This window comes from Pipistrellus kuhlii, unplaced genomic scaffold (genome assembly GCF_014108245.1).
Source record: "Pipistrellus kuhlii isolate mPipKuh1 unplaced genomic scaffold, mPipKuh1.p scaffold_m20_p_50, whole genome shotgun sequence".
Classification (NCBI taxonomy): domain Eukaryota; kingdom Metazoa; phylum Chordata; class Mammalia; order Chiroptera; family Vespertilionidae; genus Pipistrellus; species Pipistrellus kuhlii.
The window spans coordinates 790,095-817,348 of NW_023425552.1; the positions used below are offsets into that span (position 1 = coordinate 790,095).

At 47.9% G+C, this 27,254-nt stretch overlaps 2 protein-coding genes across 7 annotated transcripts in view; both read right to left on the reverse strand.

Moving 5' to 3' along the window:
- CRTC3 (CREB regulated transcription coactivator 3) overlaps positions 1–4,559 on the reverse strand; it is an 83,718-nt gene extending 79,159 nt beyond the window's left edge. For 2 of the 3 annotated variants that reach the window (XM_036415641.2, XM_045573426.1), the window contains exon 1: positions 4,215–4,557. In XM_036415641.2, coding sequence (XP_036271534.1) covers positions 4,215–4,346 — 132 coding nt within the window. In that variant the 5' untranslated portion in view covers positions 4,347–4,557. Of the gene's footprint in view, positions 1–4,214 lie in introns of all 3 variants that reach the window. The other variant, XM_045573427.1, reaches the window with a different exon arrangement.
- Positions 1–27,254, reverse strand: part of IQGAP1 (IQ motif containing GTPase activating protein 1) — a 123,434-nt gene that overhangs the window by 11,497 nt on the left and 84,683 nt on the right. The window contains exons 31-39 of one of the 4 annotated variants that reach the window (XR_006740120.1): positions 26,309–26,411; positions 24,964–25,099; positions 24,306–24,393; positions 19,246–19,458; positions 18,201–18,367; positions 16,573–16,695; positions 13,477–13,585; positions 11,027–11,175; positions 885–903 (exon numbers count right to left, since the gene is read on the reverse strand). Coding sequence is in view for 3 of the 4 variants with exons in the window: in XM_045573424.1 (XP_045429380.1) it covers positions 11,062–11,175; positions 13,477–13,585; positions 16,573–16,695; positions 18,201–18,367; positions 19,246–19,458; positions 24,306–24,393; positions 24,964–25,099; positions 26,309–26,411 (1,053 nt within the window). In the remaining variant the exon portion in view is untranslated. Of the gene's footprint in view, positions 1–884; positions 904–9,700; positions 11,176–13,476; positions 13,586–16,572; positions 16,713–16,968; positions 16,998–18,200; positions 18,368–19,025; positions 19,059–19,221; positions 19,459–24,305; positions 24,394–24,963; positions 25,100–26,308; positions 26,412–27,254 lie in introns of those variants that run through there. The other 3 variants (XM_045573424.1, XM_036415629.2, XM_045573425.1) reach the window with 3 other exon arrangements.

Consider the following 27,254-nt stretch of genomic DNA (forward strand, 5'->3'; position numbering starts at 1 on the left):
TCCTACACGTCCCCACACTGGGGACTGAGCCCAAAACCTAGGCATGTGCCCTGACCAGGAAATGAACCGAGACCTCCTGATTTATAGGTAGACACTGAATCACTGAGCCACCCTGGCCGGGCCAAAGTCCATATTTTAATGGAAGATCTCAATAATCATTGTTGGCCCTAATTTTTTGGGTGAAAAAACACATTTGGGCACCCCAACCAAATTACAAACATGTCAGAGAACCAAGTTAAAATTTAGGCCACCAACTGGAAAGATCTATCCTAGAAATTCTTCCCCGGCAGCTGAAGCTACGAAGATTCCCACGTTTATCTCTCTAGCCAGGACCTCCCTCCTGAGCTCCAGGACTACTTAGCTGGACCCTCACTACTCACATGCCCCACAGGCACCTCAAACTCAGCATCTCTCTCTCTTTTCAAAATATATTTCTATTGGTTTCAGAGAGGGAGGGAGGGAGAGAGAAACATCAATGATGAGAGAGAATCACTGATCGGCTGCCTCCTGCATGCCCCCCACCAGGGACTGAGCCCACAACCCAGGCATGTGCCCTGATTGGGGATCGAACCATGACCTTCTGGCTCATGGGTCAACGTTCAACCACCGAGCCTTGCTGGCCAGGCATCAAACTGAGGAGTCTGCTCCCAAATTGCTCCTGCCAGTGCTCCCCCTCTTAATGGAGGAGACCCTGAAATGGCTCAAGTCTGGAAGCGGGGGCTCATCCGTGAGTCCTCCCTCCCCCTCGAAAATTCACTAAGGCTGAACTTCCAACCTCCTAGGTACCAATCTGTTCACCTCTCTGCCTCCCTGTTGCTACCACCCAGTCCATGCCACTGGCACACCTCCTAGGACAGTACTACAACCTCCAGTGCCTCTGCCACCTGCTCCTTTGTTCTTTCCGCCAATCTGGAGCTGGAGGCATTCTTTGAAAATGCTAAGCTCCCCTGGTTCAACCCCTTCAATGACTCTCCATGGTCCTTAAGATAAAGAGATCAAGTCCCGAATCCTGACTCTGGTTGTATCGCAGCTCTAAGCAAAGAACATTATATACAGGTTTATGTTTGAACATTTTTGAGTGACAACATCAAACTCATTTAAGTGAACACTGAGGATCTGTGAAAAATTCTGCCTTTAAAAAAAGGCTAGCTCTAGCCTAACCGGTTTGGCCCAGTGGATGGAGCATCGACCTGCGGAATGAAAGGTCCCAGGTTCGATTCCGGTCAGGGGCATGTACCTGGGTTGCGGGCACATCACCAAGAGGAGGTGTGCAGGAGGCAGCTGATGGATGATTCTCTCTCATCGATGTTTCTAACTCTCTTTCCCTCTCACTTCCTCTCTGTAAAAAAAATCGATAAAATGTTTTTTTAAAAGGTCTAGCCCTAGATAGTTCGGCTCAGTGGATAGAGCGTCGGACTGCGGACCGAAGGGTCCCAGGTTTAATTCCGGGCAAGGGCACATGCCCGGGGTTGCAGGCAATTCCCACTGTGGGGTGTGCAGGAGGCAGCCGATCAATGATTCTCTCTTATCACTGATGCTTCTATCTCTCTCTCCCTCTCCCTTCCTCTCTGAAGTCAATAGAAATATCTACGTATATAATAAAAGCCTATGTGACCGTTAAGGCGGATCCACCAGAACAACCGGTGGCTATGATGCTCACTGACCACCAGGGCGCAGACACTCAATGCAGGAGCTGCCCCCTGGTGGTCAGTGCGCTCCCGCAGGGGGAACGCTGCTCAGACAGAAGCCAGGCCAGCGGCCGGCGAGCACAGTGGTGGTGGCGGGAACCTCTCCCACCTCTGAGGCAGCGCTAAGGAGCAGCAAGCCAGCGGGTGGTAAGAAGCAAAGGGTCCCAAACTGCAAGAGGGCACAGGCTGGGCTGAGGGATCACCCACCTACAGTGCACAAATTCTGTGCACTGGGCCTCTAGTATTAAAAAATAAAAAGAAAGTCTGTATCTTACTAATAGCTTCAGGAATTATTTTTTTTTTAAATATATCTTATTGATTTTTTACAGAGAGGAAGAGAGCGGGATAGAGAGTTAGAAACATCGATGAAAGAGAATATCATCAATCAGTGGACTCTTGCTCACCTCCTACTGGGGATGTACCCGCAACCAAGGTACATGCCCTTGACCGAAATCGAACCTGGGACCTTTCAGTCTGCAGGCCGGCGCTCTATCCACCAAACCGGTTTCGGCTTCAGGGATGTTTTAAAAGGGTGAGAAACTGGATAAACTCCAGGTACATACATAGTCATAGAGAATGCATGTACCTATACATACGTAATTCATGTACCTAAAAAACACAAAAGGAAATAGACCCCAGCAAGAAACCCCTCAACTTCTACCCATTCTCCTCAGTGTGCTCTGAGCTTGTCATGCTCATCCCTGCATCCAACCAAGGTCACGGGTAAATGCCTGTGGACACCGGGCAGGTACTAAAAGAATGAAGTGAGTCAAGGCATGAGAAAAAAAAATTTCTTGAAATCCTCAGCCTGCTTTTATCCACATATTTCCGAGTGTGACAGAAATCTAAATATAAGAAAAAATTTCCCCCTAGCTTCACTAAAAGGAAGCACTTTAAAAAATATGATAATTGGCACCCGGCCAGTGTGGTTCAGTGGTTGGGCGTGGACCATTAAACCAAGAGGTCACCGGTTCGATTCCTGGTCAGAGCACACGCCCAGGTTGCAGGCGATTCCCCGTGTGGGGTGTGCAGGAGGGAGCCGATCAACTATGCTCTCTCATCATTGATGCTTCTATCTCTTTCTCCCTCTCCCTTCCTCTCTCTCTCTCTAAAAATCAATAAAAGTGTTTTTATTGATAACTGGCCACGTGATACCTAGCCTCGGTGGAGGGTCACAACAGTGAGTGGTGTGAACTGTGGCCAATTAAGAGAACTCAACGCTCCATTCGAGGGGGGCAGCCACCCAGCTCCAGCCACTAGCTGTCACATGGGAATTCAGGATGGATGCCTCCCAATTTTAAACGTATATATATATAATACTATATCATATATGTATCTATACTTAAATACTTTATATGTATAGAAATACATACATATTTTATACAGAAATGCACAAATCAATTTTCTGTGAAAAACGTTGGTTTTCTGCAAAGACCTTCCAATTAAAAAATTCTGGCAACAGCCGAAATCGGTTTGGCTCAGTGGATAAAGCATCGGCCTGCGGAATGAGGGCGTCCCGGGTTCCATTCCCATCAAGGACATGTACATTGGCTGCAGGCACATCCCCAGTGGGAGGTGTGCAGGAGGCAGCTGGTTGATGATTCTCTCTCATAGATGTTTCTAACTCTCTGTCCCTCTCCCTTCCTCTCTGTAAAAAATCAATAAAATAAAATTATATATATATATATTATGTACTTTAAAAAAAATAAGGTGTCTGCAGCTCAGGGAGCTGGACCACCGGTTTGCAACACTGCACTCAGCCCGCCTTCAGGGCGTCTCCCCGCCCCACAGCATCTGTATCCTCCTCCATCCCCTCGAGGGTCCGAGGGTCCCTCAAGGTCAGCATCAGGTCCCTCCAGACCTGAACAACCTCCTCCTCCTCCTCCTCCTCCTCCTCCTCCTCCTCCTCCTCCTCCTCCTCCTCTTCCGTCCCCAGCTCGCGCCCTGCCCGCAGCCCGGCTCTCCATCCTCCCGGCCGCCCTCCCCAGTTGCTCAATCCCGCCGGGTGTTTTCCCACTCGGGCCTCGCTCGCTCCTCCAGGACCCCGCTCGGTCCCTGGCCACGCCGGGGTGCACCTTGCCCGCCCGCGTGAGGCGCCCGCGATGAACCCGCTGGGCCGGCCCGGAGGCGGCACCCAGACCCCAGGAGCCCGGCCCCGAGCGGGGCGCCCCGGAGGGAGGCGGGGGGGATGGAGGGGGGACTCCGGGGCCCGCGCCCCGACGCCCCGACGTCCCGGGGGGCTCGATCGGAGCGGCTCGAGGCCGCATTGCATTTCCTCCCGGGGCTCCGGCTCAGCCTCCCCCGCGCGGTCCCGGCTCGTCTCCCCGCAAAAGCCCGGCCCCGCCACCTCCCGCCTCCGCGGCGCGCGGGGCGTCGGAAAGCGGGGAAGCGCCGAGGCCGCGGCCGCCGCCGGCCCCGCTCCCGCTCCCGGGCGCCGCCCCGGCCCGACCCCGCGGCCGCCTCAGGCCCGCAGCCTCTCCCCCGCCGCCGGGCCGCCCCCGCCCGCCCCGGCCCGGCCCTCCTCACCCGCGACAGGGTGAGGTCCGTCATGAGCTGCTCGAAGGCCCGCGTCTCCTCGGCCTGGCGCTGCGTGTGCAGCGCGATCTTCTCACTGAACTTCCGCGGGTTGGCGCTGCCCGAGCCCGGCGAAGAGGCCATAGCGCGGCCCGGCGTTGGCAGAGTGGAGACGGCGGGCGCGGGGGCCTGGCGGCTCGGCCCACACCCGTCGGTCGGTCGGTCGGTCCGTCTGTCAGTCCGCAGGCCGCCCGAGGGCCTTCCTCCGGCGCGACCCCGCTGAGGAGCCGCCGCGGCCCCAGAGCCAGCGAGCGGCCGGGAGCGCGCGAGGTCTGCCCCTGCGCGCTGGCCCCGCCCAGGCCCCGCCCCACGTCGACAGGTCCCGCCCCCACGCCGCCAAGCCCCGCCCCGTGCCTCTTCTTAGGTCACGCCCCCATTTGCGAGGCCACGCCCACCGACCCGGAGCGGAACCCAGGCTTCTGCAGGCTCCGCACTGCGCTGCAACCAGAGGAAACCCCCATCAGCAAAGCAAACGGACCCCATGGGTGCGGGAGAAGCGAGCCTACTATTTTTTTTAAATATATTTTATTGGTTTTTTACAGAGAGGAAGAGAGAGGGATAGAGAGTCAGAATCAATGAGAGAGAAACATCCATCAGCTGCCTCCTGCACACCTCTCACTGGGAATGTTCCCGCAACCCAAGTACATGCCCTTAACTAGAATAAAACCTGGGACCCTTCAGTCCGCAGGCCGACGCTCTATCCACTGAGCCGAACCGGCCTCGGCCGAGCCTACTATTTCACTGGAAATGCTGCAATTTGGGGACAGCCTGGCTTCTGTATTGACGTTACAATTTTATTTTATTTTTTAAAATATATTTTATTGATTTTTTTACAGAGAGAGAGAGAAGAATAGAGAGCTAGAAGCATCCATCAGCTGCCTCCTGCACACCTCTTACTGGGGATGTGCCCGCAACTAAGGTACATGAGCTTGACCGGAATCAAACCTGGGATCCTTCAGTCCGCAGACATTCGCTCTATCCTCTGAGCCACACCGGTTTCGGCTACGTTACAATTTTAGAACACATTTAACACCCTTCTCCCCCAAAAGTAGGATGGTTTACTTCCTGGCGTGACTGCAGTTGGAGCCATTCTCTCCTTTAGGTCTCATACCACGGCGGCCCTCTGGCTCCCAGCTCGCTCCCTCCTGAGATTCGTTTTTTTCACTGACAGTCTGCTCAGGCCCACCCCAGTCCAAGCAAGTTACTTAATCCGGATCTTTTTTAAAACCATCTCCTGATTTGCACGGACTTGCGACACCCTATCCCACGCCCTGGTGCAACCTCTTCCGTCCTCAGCGCAGGCTCCTTTCTCGGGTTCTTGCCACGTCTCCCTGCAGCCTCTGCCAACGCTGGCTCCATCCAGCCCGAGTGTCATCCTTTCGAACCAGCCTGCGGGCCTCCGGAGTTTTTAGCATCTCAGAAGCCACTTCAATGTCCATGCTGATGTGCATAAGGATGTGTGGCTCAGTGGATAGAGCGTTGGCCTGCAGACTGAAAGGTCCCAGGTTCAATTCCGGTCAAGGGCATGTACCTTGGTTTCGGGAACATCCCCAGCGAGGGAAGGGCAAGAGGCAGGTGATCGATGATTCTCTCTCTTCGATGTTTCTCTCTATTCCTCTCTGTAAAAAAATCAATAAAATATATTTTTTTAAAAAAGATGTCCCGGGCATGTCTGTTTTACACATGGCATGCCTCCGAGTGCAGAAAACATGAACAACCCACGCCCTCCGCCATCAAGATGAGACATATCAAAACATTTTGCTTCACTCACTTGGTATTTAGCAAAGAAATACAAAATTAGAACAGCTCAGGCCCCACCCTTCATCACTCTGCATCCTCCCTAGAGATAGTCCCTGTGTTCAAGTGAGTGCATTTCAGTTCATTTCTCTTCATGGTTTTTTTTTATACGTTTATTACATCGGATGTATGGGCCTACCCACTGCGTATGGAATGCCAATTTTTGTTCTTAAATCTTACAAAAATGACAAGTTATAACCATTATAGCTTGTCTCCTTTTTGGTTCTTGTAAGTGTATTTCCAGTAGGGCATGATCTCACACATCTGGGGGAAATGGTGAACAACATAGACTGATGAACAAGAACAGACCCAGAGACAAGGAGGCATGGACCAGACTGTCGGAGCTCAGAGGGAGGATGGGGATGGTGGGGATAAAAGGGAGAGATCAGCCGAAACCGGTTTGGCTCAGTGGATAGAGCGTTGGCCTGCAGACTCAATGGTCCCAGGTTCGATTCCGGTCAAGGGCATGTACCTTGGTTGCCGGCACATCCCCAGAGGCAGCTGATGGGTGATTCTCTCTCATCGATGTTTCTAACTCTGTCCCTCTCTCTTCCTCTCTGTAAAAAAATCAATAAAATATATATTTTTTTAAAAAGGGAGAGATCAACCAAAGGACTTGTGTGCATGCATATGAGCCTAACCAGTGATCACGGACAACAGGGAGGTGGTGGCATGCGTGGGGAGGGGTGTGGGATGGGAACGGGGGAAGGGGGATGAGGACAAATATGTGATATTTTAATCAATAAAGGGCTGCCTCCTGCACGCCCCCTACTGGGGATAGAGCCCACAACCCAGGCATGTGCCCTGTCCAGGTATCCAACCTTGATCTCCTGGTTCATATGTCGACACTCAACCTCTGAGCCACACCTGAGGGGTCAGCTTTTTTCATTTTTTTTTTTTTAAGATTTATCTGTTTTAACTACTGTGCAGTATTTATGTTTTTCATGTCTCTCATATACAGTACCTAGCTGGATTTTTTTAGACTGTTTAATGTGACAACATAACTCTATTAGCTGGAGTTTAGTTTTTAAAAATTACAATTGATTTCTTCTGTTTCATTTTGTGCTGTTTACCATGTTTTTTATATTTTATTTTCTGATTTCCTGTTATATTGTCTGGGTTCATTTTTAGAGAACAAAATTCATTCCGCAGCCCAAACCCGTTTAGCTCAGTGGATAGAGCGTCGGCCTGCGGACTGAAAGGTCTTGGGTTCAATTCCGATCAAGGGCATGTACCTTGGCTGCAGGCACATTCCCAATGGGGGGTGTGCAGGAGGCAGCTGATCGATGATTCTCTCTCATCTATGTTTCTAATTCTCTATCCCCTCTCTCTTCCTCTCTGTAAAAAATCAATAAAATATATATATATATTATATATATATATTTTAATTATATATATAATATATATATATATATATATATATATATATTTTTTTTAAAATTCATTCCACATAGTTTAAGTACAAAAAGATTATTACAGGGCATAAAATGGCTTAAGGGCTTATTAGGGGGTGGCGGAACTAAAGAAGCAGACTCCAAGGTGAACATTCAGGCAGGACTTTGAGAGCCATCCTGCAGAACCAGGCCACCAATAGTCACTGCAACCTGGCTGGTGTGGCTCAGTGGTTGAATGTCAACCTATGAACCAGGAGGTCATGGTTTGATTCTTGGTCAGGGCACGTGACTGGGTTTTGAGCTTAATCCCCAGAGTGGGTGTGCAGGAGGCAGCCAATCAATGACTCTCTCATGATTGATGTTTCTATCTCTCCTCCTCCTTTGCTCCCTGAAATCAATTAATAAATATATTTTTAAAATTCCACATCTGTCAGGAGATCCTTAGTGCTGGTGAAGATCTGCCCTCTGGTGGTCAGTGTCCATCATGGCGACCAGCAGTTCCACCCTTCAGTCGATTTGCATATTACCCTTTAACTATATAGGATTGTCACTTTCGTTAAATGCAGCTGCAATTTTAGACTTTCAGCCACTATTCAATCAGAACTTAGTAATGTTTATTTTCCCCACCCCCTAATTTCTTTTTATGTTGAGGCTACTTTAAGCATTTTACTTTAAAGAAGGCTATTCACATGTTAAAAAATCTCTTTGAGCCTTAGCAGGTTTGGCTCAATGGATAGAGCGTCGGCCTGTGACTCAAGGGTCCCAGGTTCGATTCCAGTCAAGGGCATGTACCTTGGTTGCGGGCATATCCCAATGGGGGTGTGTGCAGGAGGCAGCTGATTGGTGTTTTTAACTATCTATCCTATCCCTCTCCCTTGCCAATAAAAAAATCAATAAAATATATATATTTTTAAAAAGTCTCTCTGAGATAATTCAGTGATTTGGTAGCTGACTTGTGTTTGCTCCTTCCAAAGACCATAAAGGGTTTGTTTTCCATTATTAAGTCTCTAATCAACACTCTGTTGAGCAGGAACTGCTAACAATGAGAAAAATAAACACAAACACCAACAAATGACCTTTTATTTCATACAAAGATACAAAGGCAATTGTGTAGAGCCCTGATCTGCTGCGCGGTCCACATTCTTGGGAGGGAGTACGTCCCCAGTGAATGTCATGATGGCTGGAGGGAGAGAAGGTCAGAGGGGGAGAGAGACCTGACAGAAGAGACTGTGGAGCAAACAGAAAAGGTAATCAGAGCTGTCATTGGGTTTGTCCAGGACTTTTCTTTTTCTTTTAAATATATTTTATTGATTTTTTTACAGAGTGGAAGAGAGAGGGTTAGAGAGTTAGAAACATCGATGAGAGAGAAACATCCATCAGCTGCCTCCTGCACACCCCCCACTGGGGATGTGCCCGCAACCACATGCCCTTGACTGGAATCGAACCTGGGACTTTTGGTCCGCCGGCCGACGCTCTATCCACTGAGCCAAACCGGTTTAGACTGGGCTGACACTTTGGCTGGTCCCAGTTTTGGAGGCGATGCTACTTGTTTGATAGCATCTTTTTTTTGTTTGTTTGTTTTAATATATTTTATTGATTTTGTACAGAGAGGAAGGGAGAGAGATAGTTAGAAACATCGATGAAAGAGAGTCATCAATTAGCTGCCCCCTGCACACCCCCCACTGGGGATATGCCCGCAACCAAGGTACATGCCCTTGACCGGAATCAAACCCGGGACCTTTCAGTCCCCAAGCCGACGCTTTATCCATTGAGCCAAACCGGTCCCGGCTGATAGCATCTTTTTTTAAACCGAGGACGGTATTGACTAAGCAGTTATCTTGCAAAAAACAATAAAAACAAGGTCGAGGTGGCAGACTCTCCTGTCGAAGGCCCTTCCCACGGTCCCTGCCCGCCTGCCTGTGGGCTGCCTGGAGGGGGTCAAGACTCACACAGTTTACATGTGCTGACATGGACCTGACCCAGTCAACAGTCTGTGACCAAATAAAAAACACACACGGCTCCAACACGTACATCTGCGACAGGGACACAGCACATAGATCGTTATTAACAAAACAGTTTATTGCTTTTAAATATACATTGGTTAGATTTTTTTTTTAAAGTTAGTTAATTTTTATTACGGTTTATGTCATGATAAAAGAATACTGAACCCAAACATCAGAGAAAATGGAGGCTCAGCAGCATGATTTAATGTACTTTCCTGGATAAACGAATTCTCTTTAAAAAAAAAAAAAAAAAGTATGTAGCTTTTTCTCTAATAAAAACTTCCTAAAAAATTCAATGTTCAGAATTGAATTTTTACTACATCCAGAAAACAAGAGTTCAGGACATGAAAGCGGTGTGGGCAGCAAGAGAAAAGAGAAAGAAGAGGGAAAAAGCAGATTGGAATATCAACTGTGCCATCGCTGGCTGGCTTGTTATAATTTTTTTTTCAGTCTATTTAAAACAGGATTATCTCTCTGCGACCCTGCAGGTAAAAAAATCCTAGTGTTTTAGCTCTAAGAAAAGTTTGAAGATTTCAGATATACAGATAAGCCAATTAAAAACAAACAAACAACAACAAAAAAAAAAACACCTTTCTATAGAGTATTCTAAAGACTTTAAAGCATTATATAAGACTTTAAAATTCCTGCCCCCCCACATCTGAAGAAATAAATCTACACTTTAATAAGCACTCTTGAGATATAAAAGGGTCTTGAAAAAATTACATCCTATGCCGGGCTAACCTCTCCCTCTGCCATAGGCAGGGAGGGGACCTGGTTGTCCCAAAATCTCGTCCATTTCTGCAACAAGCGAGCAGGCACCTCACCCAGGAGGGGACGTCTCAGGACACCCTAAAAATCTACCTAAATAGCTGCACTTGATCCGTGGGACTCTCCCATCTGCAAGAGAGTTACACAAACAGAACCGTCAAAATTTATTTTAATGGCGAAACTTAAAAGCATGATCTCCCATTCCTTTTTCTTTTTATCTCCCCCTTTCTTTCTTGTATAATTTTTTTTAAATCTCCTCTTTCTGGAAATGCTTGCCTTGAACACAGGCACGTGACTCTTATTATTAATTATTTCCAGCCCATAATGAGACACAGAATGGAGGAGGACTAACCACCTCCCGCGTCCTTCAACTTGACGGACGGGACAAGAACATAAAGGAACTTCGCTTTTAAAGGACAACCTGATAGGATGCATCGCTTGGCCTTTTCCACTGCGTGTCGTCTGTGCGTGTCTGTCTTTGGTGCTAATAAGCGTTCCCTTTCAAATCACGAGATTTCAAATCCCACCGTTAATATTGCTGAACGAGACAAAACACCGAAGCTGATCAGATAGCAATGCAACCTCTGAGGCCAAAACCACACCGAGAGATTTTAAGCAAAGTCCCCAAAGTGACAGGAGAAAACGAAGGAGCAGGAGGGGTCAGGCTGAGCCTGAGATCTCACTGGGAAAACCAGGGCTGCTGCCCGGGGCCGGCCGGGGCTGGGGGCACGAGGTGGCCCTGGGCGGGCACCCAGCGGAGGGGCGCTGCCAGCGGCGAGGAGGGGCCGGGGGAGGGCTTCGGTCCCTCCTCCTCCGGGGCTGGCAGCCCGGGGTCCGTTACTTCCCGTAGAACTTCTTGTTGAGGAGGAAGATGAGGAGGTTGACGTTCACTTTCGCTCGGTCAAACAGCTTCATGACGGCCACGCCCTCGTACTGCAGCTGCAGCAGGTCCTGTTGGGAGAGAAACGCCTTGACAGTGAATCGGGGCTGTGGGACGGGAGAGAAAGGATGTGGCTCAGTGGATAGAGCGTCGGCCTGGGGACTGAAGGGCCCCGGGTTCGATTCTGGCCAAGGGCACATGCCTGGGTTTCGGGCTCGATCGCCAGTTGGGGGGGCGTGCAGGAGGCAGGCGATCCATGATTCTTTCTCGTCATTGATGCTTCTCTCTCTCTCTCTCCCTCTCCCTCCCTCTCTGAAATCAATAAAGAAATATAGCCCTAACCGGTTTGGCTCAGTGGATAGAGCTCCGGCCTGACCCAGTTCAATTCCTGATCAGGGCACATGACCAGGTTACTGGCTCAATCCCCTGTAGGGGGTAACTGATCACTGATGTTTCTCTATCATTGATTTTTCCATCGATCCCTCTCCTTTCCTCTCTCTCGAAAAAAAAAAAAAAATCCATAAAAACATATTTAAAAAATAAATAGCCCTATCCAGTTTGGCTCAGTGGACAGAGCATCAGCCTGTGGACCAAGTGGTCCTGGGTTCGATTCCGGTCAAGGGCATGTACCTTGGTTACAGGCTCCTCCCAGGCCTGGTCCCTGGTTGGGGCTCATGCAGGAGGCAGCCAATCGATGTGTGTTTCTCTCACATCGATGTTTCTCTCTCTTTCCCTCTCTTTAAGAAATCAATGGGAAAAATCCTTGGGTGAAGAATAAAAATTTTTAAAAAGGATTCAGTTCACAGAGATGCAATTTATGCACATCTTGTTAGAAATACTCTTTTAAGCACCTTTGCCAAATCAGAATCTTTTAAAAATACATAAAAAAAAATTTAGATTAAGCCAAAACCGGTGTAGCTCAGTGGATAGAGCGTTGGCCTGCGGACTGAAAGGTCCCGGGTTTGATTCCGGTCAAGGGCATGTACCTTGGTTGCGGGCACATCCCCAGTGGGGGGCGTGCAGGAGGCAGCTGATGGATGTTTCTCTCTCATCGATGTTTCTAACTCTCTATCCCTCTCCCTTCCTCTCTGTAAAAAAAATCAATAAAATAGATTTTTAAAAATTAGATTAAAAACGAAAAGTGAAAAAAGCACCCGAGGAGGCTTACAACTGTGCACTGTCCGGGCTTACACTTAGGCCTTTTGTTCGCGTCCAAGGTATCAGCCCCGCCAAGTGGCCACACGGACAGGAGCTTTGGGAGCGTCTCTCTGAGGGTGCCCACGGCCCCGGGCGCCCAGACCACATCACACAGCAACCGGGCCCGGCGCCTCTCCCCGCCACACACAGACACACACACACACACACACACACACACACACACACATCACACACACACATCACACACACAGCACACACACACAGACACACACAGACACACACACACACATCACACACACACATCACACACACACAGACACACTCACACACATCACACATCACACATCACACACACACATCACACACACACATCACACACACACACACACACACACACACACACACATCACACACATCACACACACACACCACACAGCAACCGGGCCCGGCGCCTCTCTCGGCCGCCACACACAGACACACACACAGACACACACACACACACACACACACATCACACACACACAGACACACACACACACACACACATCACACACACACAGACACACACAGACACACACACACACATCACACACACATCACACACACACATCACACACACACAGACACAGACACACACATCACACATCACACACACACATCACACACACACATCACACACACACACACACACACACACACACATCACACACATCACACACATCACACACACACACCACACAGCAACCGGGCCCGGCGCCTCTCTCGGCCGCCACACACAGACACACACACACACACATCACACACACACACACAGACACACACACACACACACACACATCACACACATCACACACACACAGACACACACACACATCACACACACACCGACACACACACACACCACACAGCAACCTGGCCCGGAGCCTCTCCCCACCGCCACACACAGACACACAAACACACACACACACACACACATCACACACACACACACACACACACACACACCGACACACACACACACCACACAGCCACCTGGCCCGGAGCCTCTCCCCGCCGCCACACACAGACACACACACACATGCACACACACACACACACACACACACACACGGGCCGCGTTCTCGAGGGGGCCTCCTGCCTGCCGCTACTCTGGCCTGGCCGAGGACCCGACCACCCCAGACGCAGGGCTCCGGCTCCGCCAGGCGCACACCCACCTGGTAATGCAGCATGAACGTCTCCATCTGGACACCCATGAACTTGGCTTTCACTTCAAAGTCACCCACTTCTTCGGTTGGAGTGATTTCAAAGATAACATTCTTAAACCTGTTGGAACATAACATCAGAGGGGGTGACTTTTTTAATGTCCTCCTATAAAAATATCCCATGAAATAAATGCAAAGGAGGGGGTGGACAGTGACTTCGGGAGTGGCACAGGGGGACAAGGTCAAGGTCCCAGGATGTCTAGAGGTGAAACCGCGAAGGAAGGTTTTGGGTTTGGAGAGAAGAATGGCATTCCTCCCCCACCCCTCCCAGAACCCCTGGAGTTCTCTTTCTTTCTTTCTTCTTTCTTTTTTTTAAAAAAATATATTTTATTGGTTTGTGTTTTTTGTTTTGTTTTGTTTTTTACAGAGAGGAAGAGAGAGGGATAGAGAGTTAGAAACATCGATGAGAGAGAATCATCAATCAGCTGCCTCTTGCACACCCCGTACTGGGGATGTGCCTGCAACCAAGGTACAGGCCCTTGACCGGAATCGAACCTGGGACCTTCAGTCCGCAGGCTGATGCTCTATCCACCGAGCCACACCGGTTTCGGCTACTGAAAAAGGAGCCCCTGAGGAATGCCGCCAATGGCCTCGAAGGGGGTGATGTCAGAGGAATGCGCTGGGCCCGTGGAAACCTGCAACCACTGTGGCCACTGTGGAAACCTGGGAAGAAGGAGAATCAAGCGCAAGCTGGCCTGGAAGGAGAGGCGGCCAGAGGGTGTGTGAGAACGCACACGTGTTTCAAACTGGAAGAAGCGCCCGGGGACGGTTTGGCTCAGTGGGCAGAGCACCGGCCTGTGGAATGAGGCATCTTAGATTTGATTCTGGTCAAGGACATGTGCCTGTGTTGCGGGCTCAATCCCCAGGGGAGGGCGTGCAGGAGGCAGCCGATCCGTGATTCTCTCTCATCATGGATGTTTCTATCGTTCTCTCCCTCTCCCTTCCTCTCTGAAATCAATTTTAAAAAATGTATTAAAAAAATACTAAAAAACAAAACAAACAAACAAACAAAAAAAGAGGGATTGAGAGTCTGAGAGAGGTCACAAAATCCAGGCCCAAAAACACATGCATTTTACTCAACAGGAGAGCCTCACAGAGCATTTCTTAAGATATTTATTTGCCGAAACCGGTTTGGCTCAGTGGTAGAGCATCGGTCTGCAGACTGAAGGGTCCCAGGTTCGATCCCGGTCAAGGGCATGTACATTGGTTGCGGGCACATCCCCGGTGGGGGGGTGCAGGAGGCAGCTGGTTGATGTTTCTCTCTCATCGATGTTTCTAACTCTCTATCCCTCTCCCTTCCTCTCTGTAAAAAATCAATAAAAATATATATTTTTTAAAAAGATATTTATTTGATGTGACAATTTTATTTTAACTGACTTCTTTTGTTATATTGTGTCTAAGCCCATAGCAGCAAATTAAAAAGAAGAAAGAGAGGCAAATAATGGCAGGCACTTGAACAATAGTGGGAAATGATGAAGAAAAAAGAGAAGAAATAAATATTATGAAACGAAAAATGCATAAAGTACCCAACCAAAAAAACCCCCAAAAGACCAAGATCCCCAATTGAAACAATGACCAGAGAGAACCCAGACAATAGGCCACGTTTTACACACACACACACAGAATTCAAAGAAATGCAAAACTTTAAAATGAGATTCTTTTTTTTAAAATATATTTTATTGATTTTGTACAGAGAGGAAGGGAGAGAGATAGAGAGTTAGAAACATCAATGAGAGAGAGTCATCGATCAGCTGCCTCTTGCACACCCCCTACTAGGGATGTACCCACAACCAAGTACATGCCCTTAACCGGAATCGAACCCGGGACCCATCAGTCCAAAGACGGATGCTCTATCCACTGAGCCAAACCGGTTTCGGCACAAGTGAAAAATATTTTGGTAATAGATAAAAAAGTTAAAAAATTTTTCAATGGAAACAACAGTATGTCAGTTCCTCAAAAAACGTAACTATCTAATGGTCTAGCAATCCCACTTCTGTTTATTTATCCAAAAGAATTGGAAGCAGAATCTCAAAGAGGCATTTCCACTTTCATGTTCATGGCAGCATTATTCACAATAGCAGAGAGGTGGGAACAGCCCAAATGGCCATCGATGGATGGGTGAATAAACAAAATGTGGTTTATATACACAATGGAGAATTATTCAGCTTTAAAAAGGAAGGACGCCGAAACCGGTTTGGCTCAGTGGATAGAGCGTCGGCCTGTGGACTGAAAGGTCCCGGGTTCAATTCCAGTCAAGGGCATGTACATTGGTTGCAGGCACATCCCTGGTAGGGGGCGTGCAGGATGCAACTGGTCGATGATTCTCTCTCATCAAGGTTTCTATTCCTCTATCCCTCTCCCTTCCTCTCTGTAAAAATTCAATAAAATATATATATTTATATATTTTTTTTTTTTAAAGGAAGGACATGTCACAGGTTAAACATGGATGGCCTGTGAGGACAGCATGGTAAGTGAATAAGTCATTCACAAAAAAATAGAAAAAATAAGACAGAAAGGCAGGATGGTGGCTGCCTGGTGCTTAGAAATTAGAATAAATTATTTAATGGGTTCAGAGTCTCAGGGTTTTTTTCTTGTTGTTTGTTTTTAAATATTTTTATTAGTTGTTTGTTTGTGTGTTTTTTAGAGAGACAGAGGAAGGAGAGGGGAGAGCGGAAGAGGGCCAGAGACTCAGTTTTACACGTTATCTTTGTTTGGAAACAGAAGAAATGGAAGAAATGGCTTCCTGTTTTAAAGAGGAAAAATTAAAACGGGATCCACACAGCAGGTGTGAAAATGTCCCGAGACAAGTGTTCCACAAACAAGGAAAAGAAATACTTCCTGCTGATAACAGACAATTAACACAGTACTGGGTCTCATTCTGCACATACATACACATAAATAGATTAAAAAAAAATTATTAAAATGATCATCCCGCTAAGAGAAATAAAGGCAATCATATAAAGATGTGATCAATTAAAAATAAATGAGTAAATGGATAAATTTTTAAAAAATCAACGTACAAAATAAAGTTAAAAGGCAAATACTTACTGATTCACTTGGAGGTCCTCAATTTCCAGAAGAACCCCCTTTTCATGTAATCTCGCTGCCGTGTACTTCAGAGAAATCTTTTTGCTTTTCTTCCCTTTCATTTCCCTGGGCTTCTTGGAGACCCTGTAAGATGACATCACGTCACTTTCTTTTTTCTTTTCTTTTCTTTTCTTTTTTTTTTTTTTTTTTTAAATATATTTTATTAATTTTTTACAGAGAGGGATAGAGAGTTAGAAACATCGATGAGAGAGAATCATGATCAGCTGCCTCCTGCACACCCCTCCACTGCGGATGTGCCCGCAACCAAGGTCCCTGCCCTTGACCGGAATCGAACCTGGGACCTTTCAGTCCGCAGACCGACGCTCTATCCACTGAGCCACACCGGTTTCAGCTCATGTCACTTTCTATAACTATCTACTTTGATTCTATTGGTAATTCGAAAATATGGGATCAGAAAACAAACAAACTTCCCATACACAACGGTAAATAACATCAACTCTAAAATGGCAAATAAATATCAGGGTTAGCCTAAGCAATGTTGCTGCAAAACGGGAAATATTACGAGGTTGATTTTGTCTTTAGTTTAAATTACATTGGAGAACACACCATGAATTTTTTAAAATATATATTTATTGATTTTTTACAGAGAGGAAGAGAGAGGGATAGAGAGCCAGAAACTTCTATGAGAGAGAATCATCAATCAGCTGCCTCTTGGACGCCCCCTACTGGGGATGTGCCCAAAACCAAGGTACATGCCCTTGACGGGAATCGAACCTGGGAGCTTTCCAGACAACAAGCCACATTCTATCCACTGAGCTAAATTGGTTTCAGCACACCATGAGTTTGACAGTGTCTTCATCCTTCTATGCGAACCTCTCAGCCTATGTGAGGGCTCCTAATGCCAGCTTGGGGAGCTGTACTGACCCCCAGGAGGGGCCCTCTACACTCCTCGGCTGTGCAGGGGGGAAATGTTAATATCTCAGAATAAGTACTTTTTTAAAGAATTTAAACCTGGCCCTCACCGGGTTGGCTCAGTGGATAGAGCGCCAACCTTCGGACTAAAGTGTCCCAGGTTCGATTCCGGTAAGGGCACATGCGTGGGTTGTGGGCTCGATCCCCAGAAGGGGGCGTGCAGAAAGCCGCTGATCAGTGATTTTCTCTCAACATTGATGTTTCTATCTCTCTCTCCCTTCTCTCTTTGTCTCTGAAATCATTAAAAAAAATTTTTTTTAACAAAAATAAAAAATAAGAGTTTAAGCCTGCATAGCTATTACAGAGGAATGGGAACAAGGAAAAAGAAACAGATATTGGAAGTTACTGGGGATGCCCAGATGGCATAGTTCAGTGGTTGAGTGTTGACCTATGAACCAGGAGGGGGTGTGCAGGAGGGAGCTGATCGATGTTTCTCTCTCATCGATGTTTCTAAATCTCTATCCCTCTCCCTTCCTCTGTGTAAGAAAAGTCAATAAAATATATTGGGGGGAAAAAAATCAATGGAAAAATGTCCTCAGGTGAGGATTAAAAAAAATAAAAAATCCCCATGTCACTTCAGTTGCCTCTATGGCTCTCCCCACACACACCCTCAACCCGCGCCCCGACGTGGATAAATCTTTAAGAGAAACACTCACTTGCCCTTGCTGGCCAGGTTGTCCAGGCAGGTTTTGATGTAGCTCTTATAGTAATCCACCTGCTCCCCGTAGAACGTGGCCTTGGAGTTCAGGGCGGCGTACGTCTGCTGCAGCTTCACCAGCTCGGCCTTCCTCCTCTGCCGGTATCGCCGCTGGTTCCGGATATCCTGGGGGGATGCAAGTATTAAAATGAAAAAACAACAACAACAATACAAAACAACAATGTCCAATATCTTGTGCCCCTGGAATCATTAACAGTAGAACCCAGTGGTGTTTAATCATTTCAATGATTTTTTACAGAGAGGAAGAGAGAGGAATAGAGAGTTAGAAACATCGATGAGAGAGAAACATCGATCAGCTGCCTCTTGCACACCCCCTACTGGGGATGTGCTGGCAACCAAGGTCCATGCCCTTGACTGGAATCGAACCCGGGACCTTTCAGTCCGCAGGCCGACGCTCTATCCACTGAGCCAAACAGGTTTCGGGATGACCACCCATTCTTAACAGGCAGCAATTCATGTTCGATAATTAACGAGGAAACTCAGATCGCATCCATCCCCCCTCCCCCATTTGTATTTTCTAAAGGTGGGGAAATGCGTTCCTTGTATGGACGCCCACGTTCTTAGAGTGGACATGCGAAGCTGGATAAGCCTTCTAAACATGTTGTCAGAAGAAGGAAAGAAGAAGATAAGAAGTTGATGATCAACTCAAGGTCTATTGAGGTTTCACAGAAATCATTAGAAAGATCTGGAAACTTCCAAAGAGGTCAGAGACAGAGAGAGACATGGGAAGCTCTAGTTCTGTCCTCTTCCTAGGAGTTTAGGCTCTGAAATGAGTTATCTAAGGGCAGGCCAGGCCCTCGCGTTAGAAGAATCAGAAACGATTCTTCCGGCCAAAGGACACTGGCAAGCCGTGGACTGAAGACATGCTGTCATCTGAATAGCTACTGTCTCTTTAAGAGCCTCTGGGAGAGGGTGAAACTTGGCCCAGCACACACACACACACACACACACACACACACACACCGTCCCCGGGCAGTCAGTACCCTGGCGATGTCGTTGATGAGCTCCTGGTACCGGTTCTTGGGGTTCACGGTGCCCAGCTCCGTGAGCTTCTTCAAGCCCGCCTGGATCTTGTCCTTCTTCTCCTGCAGGCTGAGGTTGCTGTCCTCCTTGACGGACTTGGACTTTTTCATTTTGTCCGGGGTTTTGGCATCGCGGATGGCGCGTCTCTGCATGGCCCTCTGGTGCTCCGCTTCCTGCGGGGAAGAAGTTCCCGGTAAACTCGGTGCCCCGGTCCCACCCTGAATTCATGCAGCTCCCACACTGCGTTCTGGCAACAGGGAACACGCTTAGCCCACAGCTGACAGAGAAGCTGCATGAAGCACAGGCAGACTGCTTTACATCTGTGCGTGTTTTTTTTTAATTACATATATATATATATTACATATTTTATTGATTTTTTTATAGAGAGAAAGGGAGCTGGAGAGAGAGAAACATCAATGGGAGAGAAACATCCATCAGTTGCCTCCTGCACACCCCCCACTGGAGATGTGCCCGCAACCAAGGTACATGCCCTTGACTGGAATCGAACCTGGGACCTTTCAGTCCGCAGGCCGATGCTCTATCCACTGAACCAAACCGGTTTTGGCTTAATTGTATTTTTAATCTTTATTCTTTTTTAATTGATTTCAGAGAGGAAGGGAGAGGGAGAGAGAGACAGGAACATCAATGATGAGAATCATTGATCAGCTGCCTCCAGAACTCCCCATACTGGGCATGTGCTCTTGAGCAGAATCGAACCTGGGACCCTTCAATCTGCAGGCTGATGCTCTATCCACTGAGCCAAATGGGCTAGGGCTGCTTTACATCTTTTTTTAAATAATATATTGGGTCGGCAACTAAGTAATTGCGGGTTTCACACATATATGGGCTTCAGTTGAATTTTTAGGTTTGCAGACGTAGTACAAATGTAAAACACATTTTGTTATTTGATAGTTGGCTATTCAGCTGTTAATCAGTAAAAAAAGTTTTTGATCTGTTTTGTAGTTTTCGTTTGGCGTTCGTTGAAAAATGGAAAATCAAAAGGAACATTTTCGTCATATTTTGCTTTTTTATTTCTGCAAAGGGAAAAACGCATCGCAAGCTCATAAAAAGTTATGTGCTGTTTATGGTGACGAAGCCTTAAAAGAACGGCAGTGTCAAAATTGGTTTGCCAAATTTCGTTCTGGTGATTTTTCACTCAAAGATGAAAAACGCTCTGGTCGTCCAGTTGAAATTGATGACGCCCTAATCAAAGCAATAATCAATTTGGACTGTCACAGTACAACACGTGAGATTGCAGAGAAGCTTCATGTATCACATACATGCATTGAAAATCACTTAAAACAACTTGGCTATGTTCAAAAACTCGATACATGGGTTCCTCACGAACTGAAAGAATCACAGTTAACGCAACGCATTAGCAGCTGCGATTTGCTAAAGAAACGTAATGAAAATGATCCATTTTTAAAATGACTGATAACTGGCGATGAAAAATGGGTTGTTTACAACAATATCAAGCGGAAAAGATCGTGGAGCAGGCCAGGTGAACCAACTCAAACAACATCAAAAGCTGATATTCATCAAAAGAAGGTTTTGTTATCAGTTTGGTGGGATTACAAAGGAATTGTCTACTTTGAACTCTTACCACCCAACCGAACGATCAATTCTGATGTCTACATTGAACAACTAACGAAATTAAACAATGCAGTTGAAGAAAAGCGGCCCGAATTGACAAATCGAAAAGGTGTTGTATTCCATCATGACAATGCAAGGCCACACACATCTTTGGTCACTCGGCAAAAATTAATGGTTGGGATGTTTTGCCACATCCACCATATAGTCCTGACCTTGCACCATCTGATTACTTTTTGTTTCGATCTTTACAAAACTCCTTGAACGGTAAAAATTTCAATAATGATGATGATGTCAAATCGTACCTGATTCAGTTTTTTGCTAATAAAAACCAGAAGTTTTTTGAACGTGGGATTATGATGCTGCCTGAAAGATGGCAAAAGGTCATTGATCAAAATGGGCAATACATTACAGAATAAAGTTATTTAGTTCCATGAAAAAATTGTCTTTGATTTTTAAAAAATCCGCAATTACTTAGTTGCCGACCCAATATTTTATTGATTTTTTTATACAGAGGAAGAGAGGGATAGAGAGCTAGAAACATGGACTAGCTGCCTCCTGCACACCCCCCACTGAGGATGTGCCTGCAACCAAGGTACGTGCCCTTGACCGGAATCGAACCTGGGACCCTTCAGTCCGCAGGCCGACGCTCTATCCACTGAACCACACAGGCTAGGGCTGCTTTGTATCTTTTAATCGCCTGGCTTCTGAGGGCTTCTGTCCTGGACTCTTAGGAACAATTAGGAGACTGAGCTCTACTGGCTACAAAATCCCTCGTCTCTTCCCTCTCACCTGTTGAGACATGGGACCCGCCTCATTTTACTTGAAACGCAGCTCGATAAATATTATAACTACACCAGGGCTCAGTCCCTTCTTGCTGATTCTTTCTCAATATATTTTTTATTGATTTCAGAGAGGAAGGGAGAGGGAGAGAAACATCCCTGATGAGAGAGAATCATGGATCGGCTGCCTTCTGCACACCCTCACCAGGGATCGAGGCTGCAACCTGGGCATGTGGCCCCTGACTGGAATCGAACCTAGGACTCTACAGTCCGCAGGCCAACGCTCTATCCACTGAGCCAAGCCAGCCAGGGCTTGCAGATTCTCTCTGCCACCTGTCCGTGCCGAATCACGCTCCGGCCTGCCCTCTGCTTTCAAACAGGCTGCAAAGGCCAGTATCTCGAGAACACAAAGGCTTTCCCCTCACACTTCTATGTTTCCCAGTCAACACCCAATGTTTGCCCCGTCTGTCCCTGCCCGACACAGCACCCACACCTGCTGTTCCATTCACTCGGCATTTTGGTCTTGAACTCTGCAGGCCGGCTTCTGCATCTGCCACTCTCATCCCCAAAGACCATCCTTCAAATCCTTCTCTTAGTTTGCACCTCGCTCATCTCTGCATTTTCGTTTTTTATTAAAAAAATAAATTTTATCAATTTTTTACAGAGAGGAAGGGAGGGAGAGCTAGAAGCATCGATGAGAGAGAAACATCCATCAGCTGCCTTTTGCACACCCACTACTGGGGATGTGCCTGCAACCCAGGTACATGCCCTTGACTGGAATCGAACCCGGGACCCTTCGGTCCGCAGGCCGACGCTCTATGCACTGAGCCACACCGGTTTCGGCTGTCCTCAGGTTTTAGCTCTAGCTGCTCCCCTCCCCCAGGCCTCCCTGCTAGAGATGCAGGCCCGGCCACATCACATCACACGGCCCTTGGTGCCTCGGTTCCCACGCTCCCCAGCCTGGCCTGCCCGCCCCTCTGGCTTCACGTCCTCTCTCTCCTAAGCGTGGCTCCAGCGCCACCTCTTTCCGATGCCTTGTTCCTCGCCGGCCTCTTTCCTGAACGTCTGGTGCATACACAGCCAGTGCTGCAGGTAATGTCAAAGGCTCCTTCATCACTCTGGCCAGGGTGGCTCAGTGGATAGAGCATCGGCCTGGGGACTGAAGGGTCCCAGGTTCGATTCTGGTCAAGGGCATGTGGGTTGCGGGCACATCTCCAGTGAGGGGAGTGCAGGAGGCAGCTGATGGATGCTTCTCTCTCATTGATGTTTCTAACTCTTTCTCCCTTCCTTTCTGTACAAAATCAATAAAATATATTTTTTTAGAAATAAAAAATAAAGGCTCCTTCATCATTTCTGATATACACTAAGTGGCCAGATTATGGTCTCTGAATGCATAATAATCTGGCCACTCAGTGTATGTGTGTGTGTGTGTGAGTATATTTTACATACTAGATATATGTATGTATGTATGTGTGTGTGTGTGTGTATATATGTATTAGATATATATGTGTGTATATATATATTGGGTATGTATTTTATATATGTGTGTGTGTGTGTGTGTGTGTGTACACACACACATGTTAATATATATTAAAAGCCTGGTGCATGAATTCATGCAATGGTGGGGTCCGGCCAGCCTGGCCAGGGGGAGGGAACATGGGCAGTTGGCCGGCCTGCCTGCTGGTTGAAGGGACAATTCTCCTATTAGCCTTTTATTCTATAGGATATACACTGAGTGGCCAGATCATTATGCGTTCAGAGATCATCATCATCTGGCCACTCAGTGTCTAACTCACATCTTCCCAGCTAGATCATGCACTTGTGGAGTTCAGGAGCCACGTTCTGTACTTATATTCTATCGACCAAGGCACCTAACAAAATGCTAACGATATAATTAATTCTCAGTACATTACCGGGCAGATGCACTGATTCCGCCTGGAGTTAAGAGAAAACACGCACGCATACAGCATGGTCTGCCAGGGAGCTGCCTCTGGCATTAAAAGCCAACCATCTTCTTGGCGAGCCTTACCCAGCACCGCCCTCCGCCCAGCCCCAGGCCACCACCTCCGGCTACCTGTGCCCCGCCCGCCCCGGGGGCACCTCTTTGCCTTGTGAAGAGTCCGCGTGATTACCACCATTCGCCCACCATCCAGAACTGAAACATCATGGCTGACATGTACACAGAAGGAACTGTTTGACATTGAAATTGGGTCTCAAAAAAACTGGTGGCCCAGAAAGAAACTCACTACAGACTGATTCATATGCCTCTCAGCATAACCATTATGCTTGTCACATTTTTTATTCTTATAAGTATATTTCCAGTAGGACATGATCTCACACATCTAGGGGAAACGGTGAACAAAACAGACGGATGAACAAGAACAGACTCAGAGACAAGGAGCCGTGGGTCAGACTGTCGGACCTCAGGGGGAGGGTGGGGATAAAAGGGAGAGATCAACCAAAGGACTTGTGTGCACACATATGAGCCTAACCAGTGGTCAGGGACAACAGGGGGGTGGGGGCATGTGGGCAGGGGTGGGGGATTGGAATGGGGGGATGAGGACAAATAGGTGATACCTTCATCAATAAAGAAATTAATAATAATAATTAAAAAAAAAAAGAGTCCACGTGAGAGCTCTCCGTTTTACCTGCTCGTTGGTGGCTGGTGTTTCCAGGATCTCGGTCAAGGTCTCCCCTGGCTGGAACCGGATGACGTCCACGATTAAACGCTTTGTGCTGGGGAAAACGGAGGGAACAGTTAAACATCAGCAAGTGCCCCGCCTCCTCAAAGGGCCCACCCAGCAGCGGCGGCATAATCACCACCTCCTGGTACTCAAGACCCCAGACTGAGTCGTGCGACTCTTACAGAGCGGGTGCCAAGGTTGGGATCTCCAAGATGGAAACGTCACTTGAGCATCTCTCTCTCTCTTTTTTTTTTTTTTAATATATATTTTATTGATTATTTACAGAGAGGAAGGGAGATGGATAGAGAGTTAGAGACATCAATCAGCTGCCTCCTGCACACTCCTTTCTGGGGATGTGCCCACAACCAAGGTACATGCCCTTGACCGGAATCGAATCCGGGACCCTTGAGTCCGCAGGCCGACACTCTATCCACTGAGCCACACCGGTTAGGGCCACTGGGCATCTTATTGGCAAACAGAGCAGATCAGTCCTATGCCGGGTGTATTATTAGAAGGGACCACCACCATGACGGGCTCACAAGGCCAAGGTCACCATTTAGGGGAAAAGCAAATGGGCGTGATCACCGGGGCCGAGGGGGTTCTTCCCACTTGGGGTGCTCACTTCAGCAGGATGGTCCTCGCGTCCATCTCCGCGTTCTCGTCCCCGGGCACATCGAACTTGTTGGTCAGTGTGAGGGACACTTCCGTCTTGGCCAGCGCCTCCTTGTTGGGGTCGTTGAGGCTGCCAGCGCCTTCCCCTAAGGGTTTGGGAGGGTCAGGGAGAACTCGTACAGTGACGACAGGAGATGTGGGACGGGGGACAGAAACCCACAGAAGACACATGCCTGAGTAAGGAGGTGCCTGAATAAGCCAGCGTGACCCTGGGGCGGGGCCACCTCTGACTGAGAACTAGGAGAAAACATGTGCCAGGTGATATAATTAATATAAATCCATAGTAAACTCATCTCACAGATGCCTGACAGTCATTTCAACACCGAGTTATAACTGAACCCTCCCCTCGCCCTGCATGGGGATGGGGCCTAAGCTGGCAGTCAGATGTCCCCCTCGCTCATTACTGCCTGCCTGTGTCAGAGAGGCTCCCGCCACTGCCTCTGCTCTTGCCAGCTGTGAGCCCAGCTCAGGGCTTCTGGCTGAATGGCGCTCCCACTGTGGGAGCGCACTGACCACTGGTGGGCAGCTCCTGCATTGAGCGTCTGCCCCCTGGTGGTCAGTGTCTGTTATAGTGACCGGTTGTTCCGCCGTTTGATTTGCATATGGGCCTTTTATTATATAGGATACACTTTTTTTTTTTAAAGATATGAAGATTTGTTTTTTTAAATATATTTTTACTGATCTCAGAGAGGAAGGGACAGGAAGAGAGAGCTATAAACATCAATGATGAGAGAGAATCATCCATCGGCTGCCTCCTGCATGCTCCCTACTGGGGATAGAGCCCACAACCCAGGCATGTGCCCTTGACTGGAATCGAACCTGGGACCTTTCAGGGTTTGCAGACACATTTAAAGGGTTGTGCAGACACATTAAAAGGACCCCCTCCAGATGAAACCGGTTTGGCTCAATGGATAGAGCGTCAGCCTGCGCCTGAAAGGTCCCAGGTTCGATTCTGGTCAAAGGGCATGTACCTTGGTCGTGGGCACATCCCCAGTGGCGGTTGTGCAGGAGGCAGCGGATGGATGTTTCTCTCTCATCAATGTTTCGAACTCTCTATCCCTCTCTCTTCCTCTCTGTAAAAAAAAAATCAATAAAATATATTTTTAAAAGTTTATAAAAAAATATATTTTAAAAATTTATAATAAATAAATAAATAAAAGGACCCCCTCCGCCGGACACCACCCACATCTTCTTCCCGAACGTGGACCCGGAGCTGGAACAGGGCAGGGGCCGATCACAGCCCTCCTCCGTCCCGCTCCCCTCACTGCCGCCGGCTGGGCCGGCCAGGACCTTACCGATCAGGGACTCGATGGTGGGCACCTCGCCCAGGTCATCCAGCAGCTCGTGGATCGGGTCGTTGTGCTCCGGGGCGATGGCGTCCTGGTGATCCAGCAGGAGCTGCGCCAACACCACGGGGTCAGCTCAACCGACACGCTCAGCCCGGCCACCCCGGCCCTGCCCGCGCCGCCCGCACGCAGGAAAGAAGGGTAGATGGAAAGCTCCGACGTGCAGAGGGCTGAGACGCTGGTCCTCAGCAACCCCCCCCCGAAACCGGCAATAAATACGTAAGCGTCACGTGCTGTGCAGCGGAGGGGGCAGGAGTAGGGAGGAGAGCGTCCGGGAGGGGAGGAGCGGGACAGCTGTAATACTTTCAACGACAGAGATAAATTTACCAAAAGCAAAACAAACCAACAAAAAATAACCATATCCTTGGATGAGGATTAGAAGGAAAAATAGACCACCATTTGCCCACCATCCAGAACTGAAATACCATGGCTGACATGTACACAGAAGGAACTCTTGGACATTGAAATTGGGTCTCAAAAGAACTGTTGGCCCAGAAAGGAACTCACTGCAGACTGATTCATATGCCTCTCAGCATAACCATTATTGCCTGTCTCATTTTTGACTCTTATAAGTATATTTCCAGTAGGACATGATCTCACGCATCCAGGGGAAATGGTGAACAACATAGATGGATGAACAAGAACAGACCCAGAGACAAGGAGCCTGTCAGAGCTCAGGAGGAGGGTGGGGATAAAAGGGAGAGATCAACCAAAGGACTTGTGTGCACACATATGAGCCTAACCAGTAGTCACGGACAATAGGGGGAGGGGGCATGAGGGGTGGAGTGGGGGGTTGAGGACAAATATTGATACCTTAATCAATAAAGAAATTAAAAAAAGAAAAAATAGGACTTGCCAAGCCAGTGTGGCTCAGTGGTTGAGCATCGACCTATGA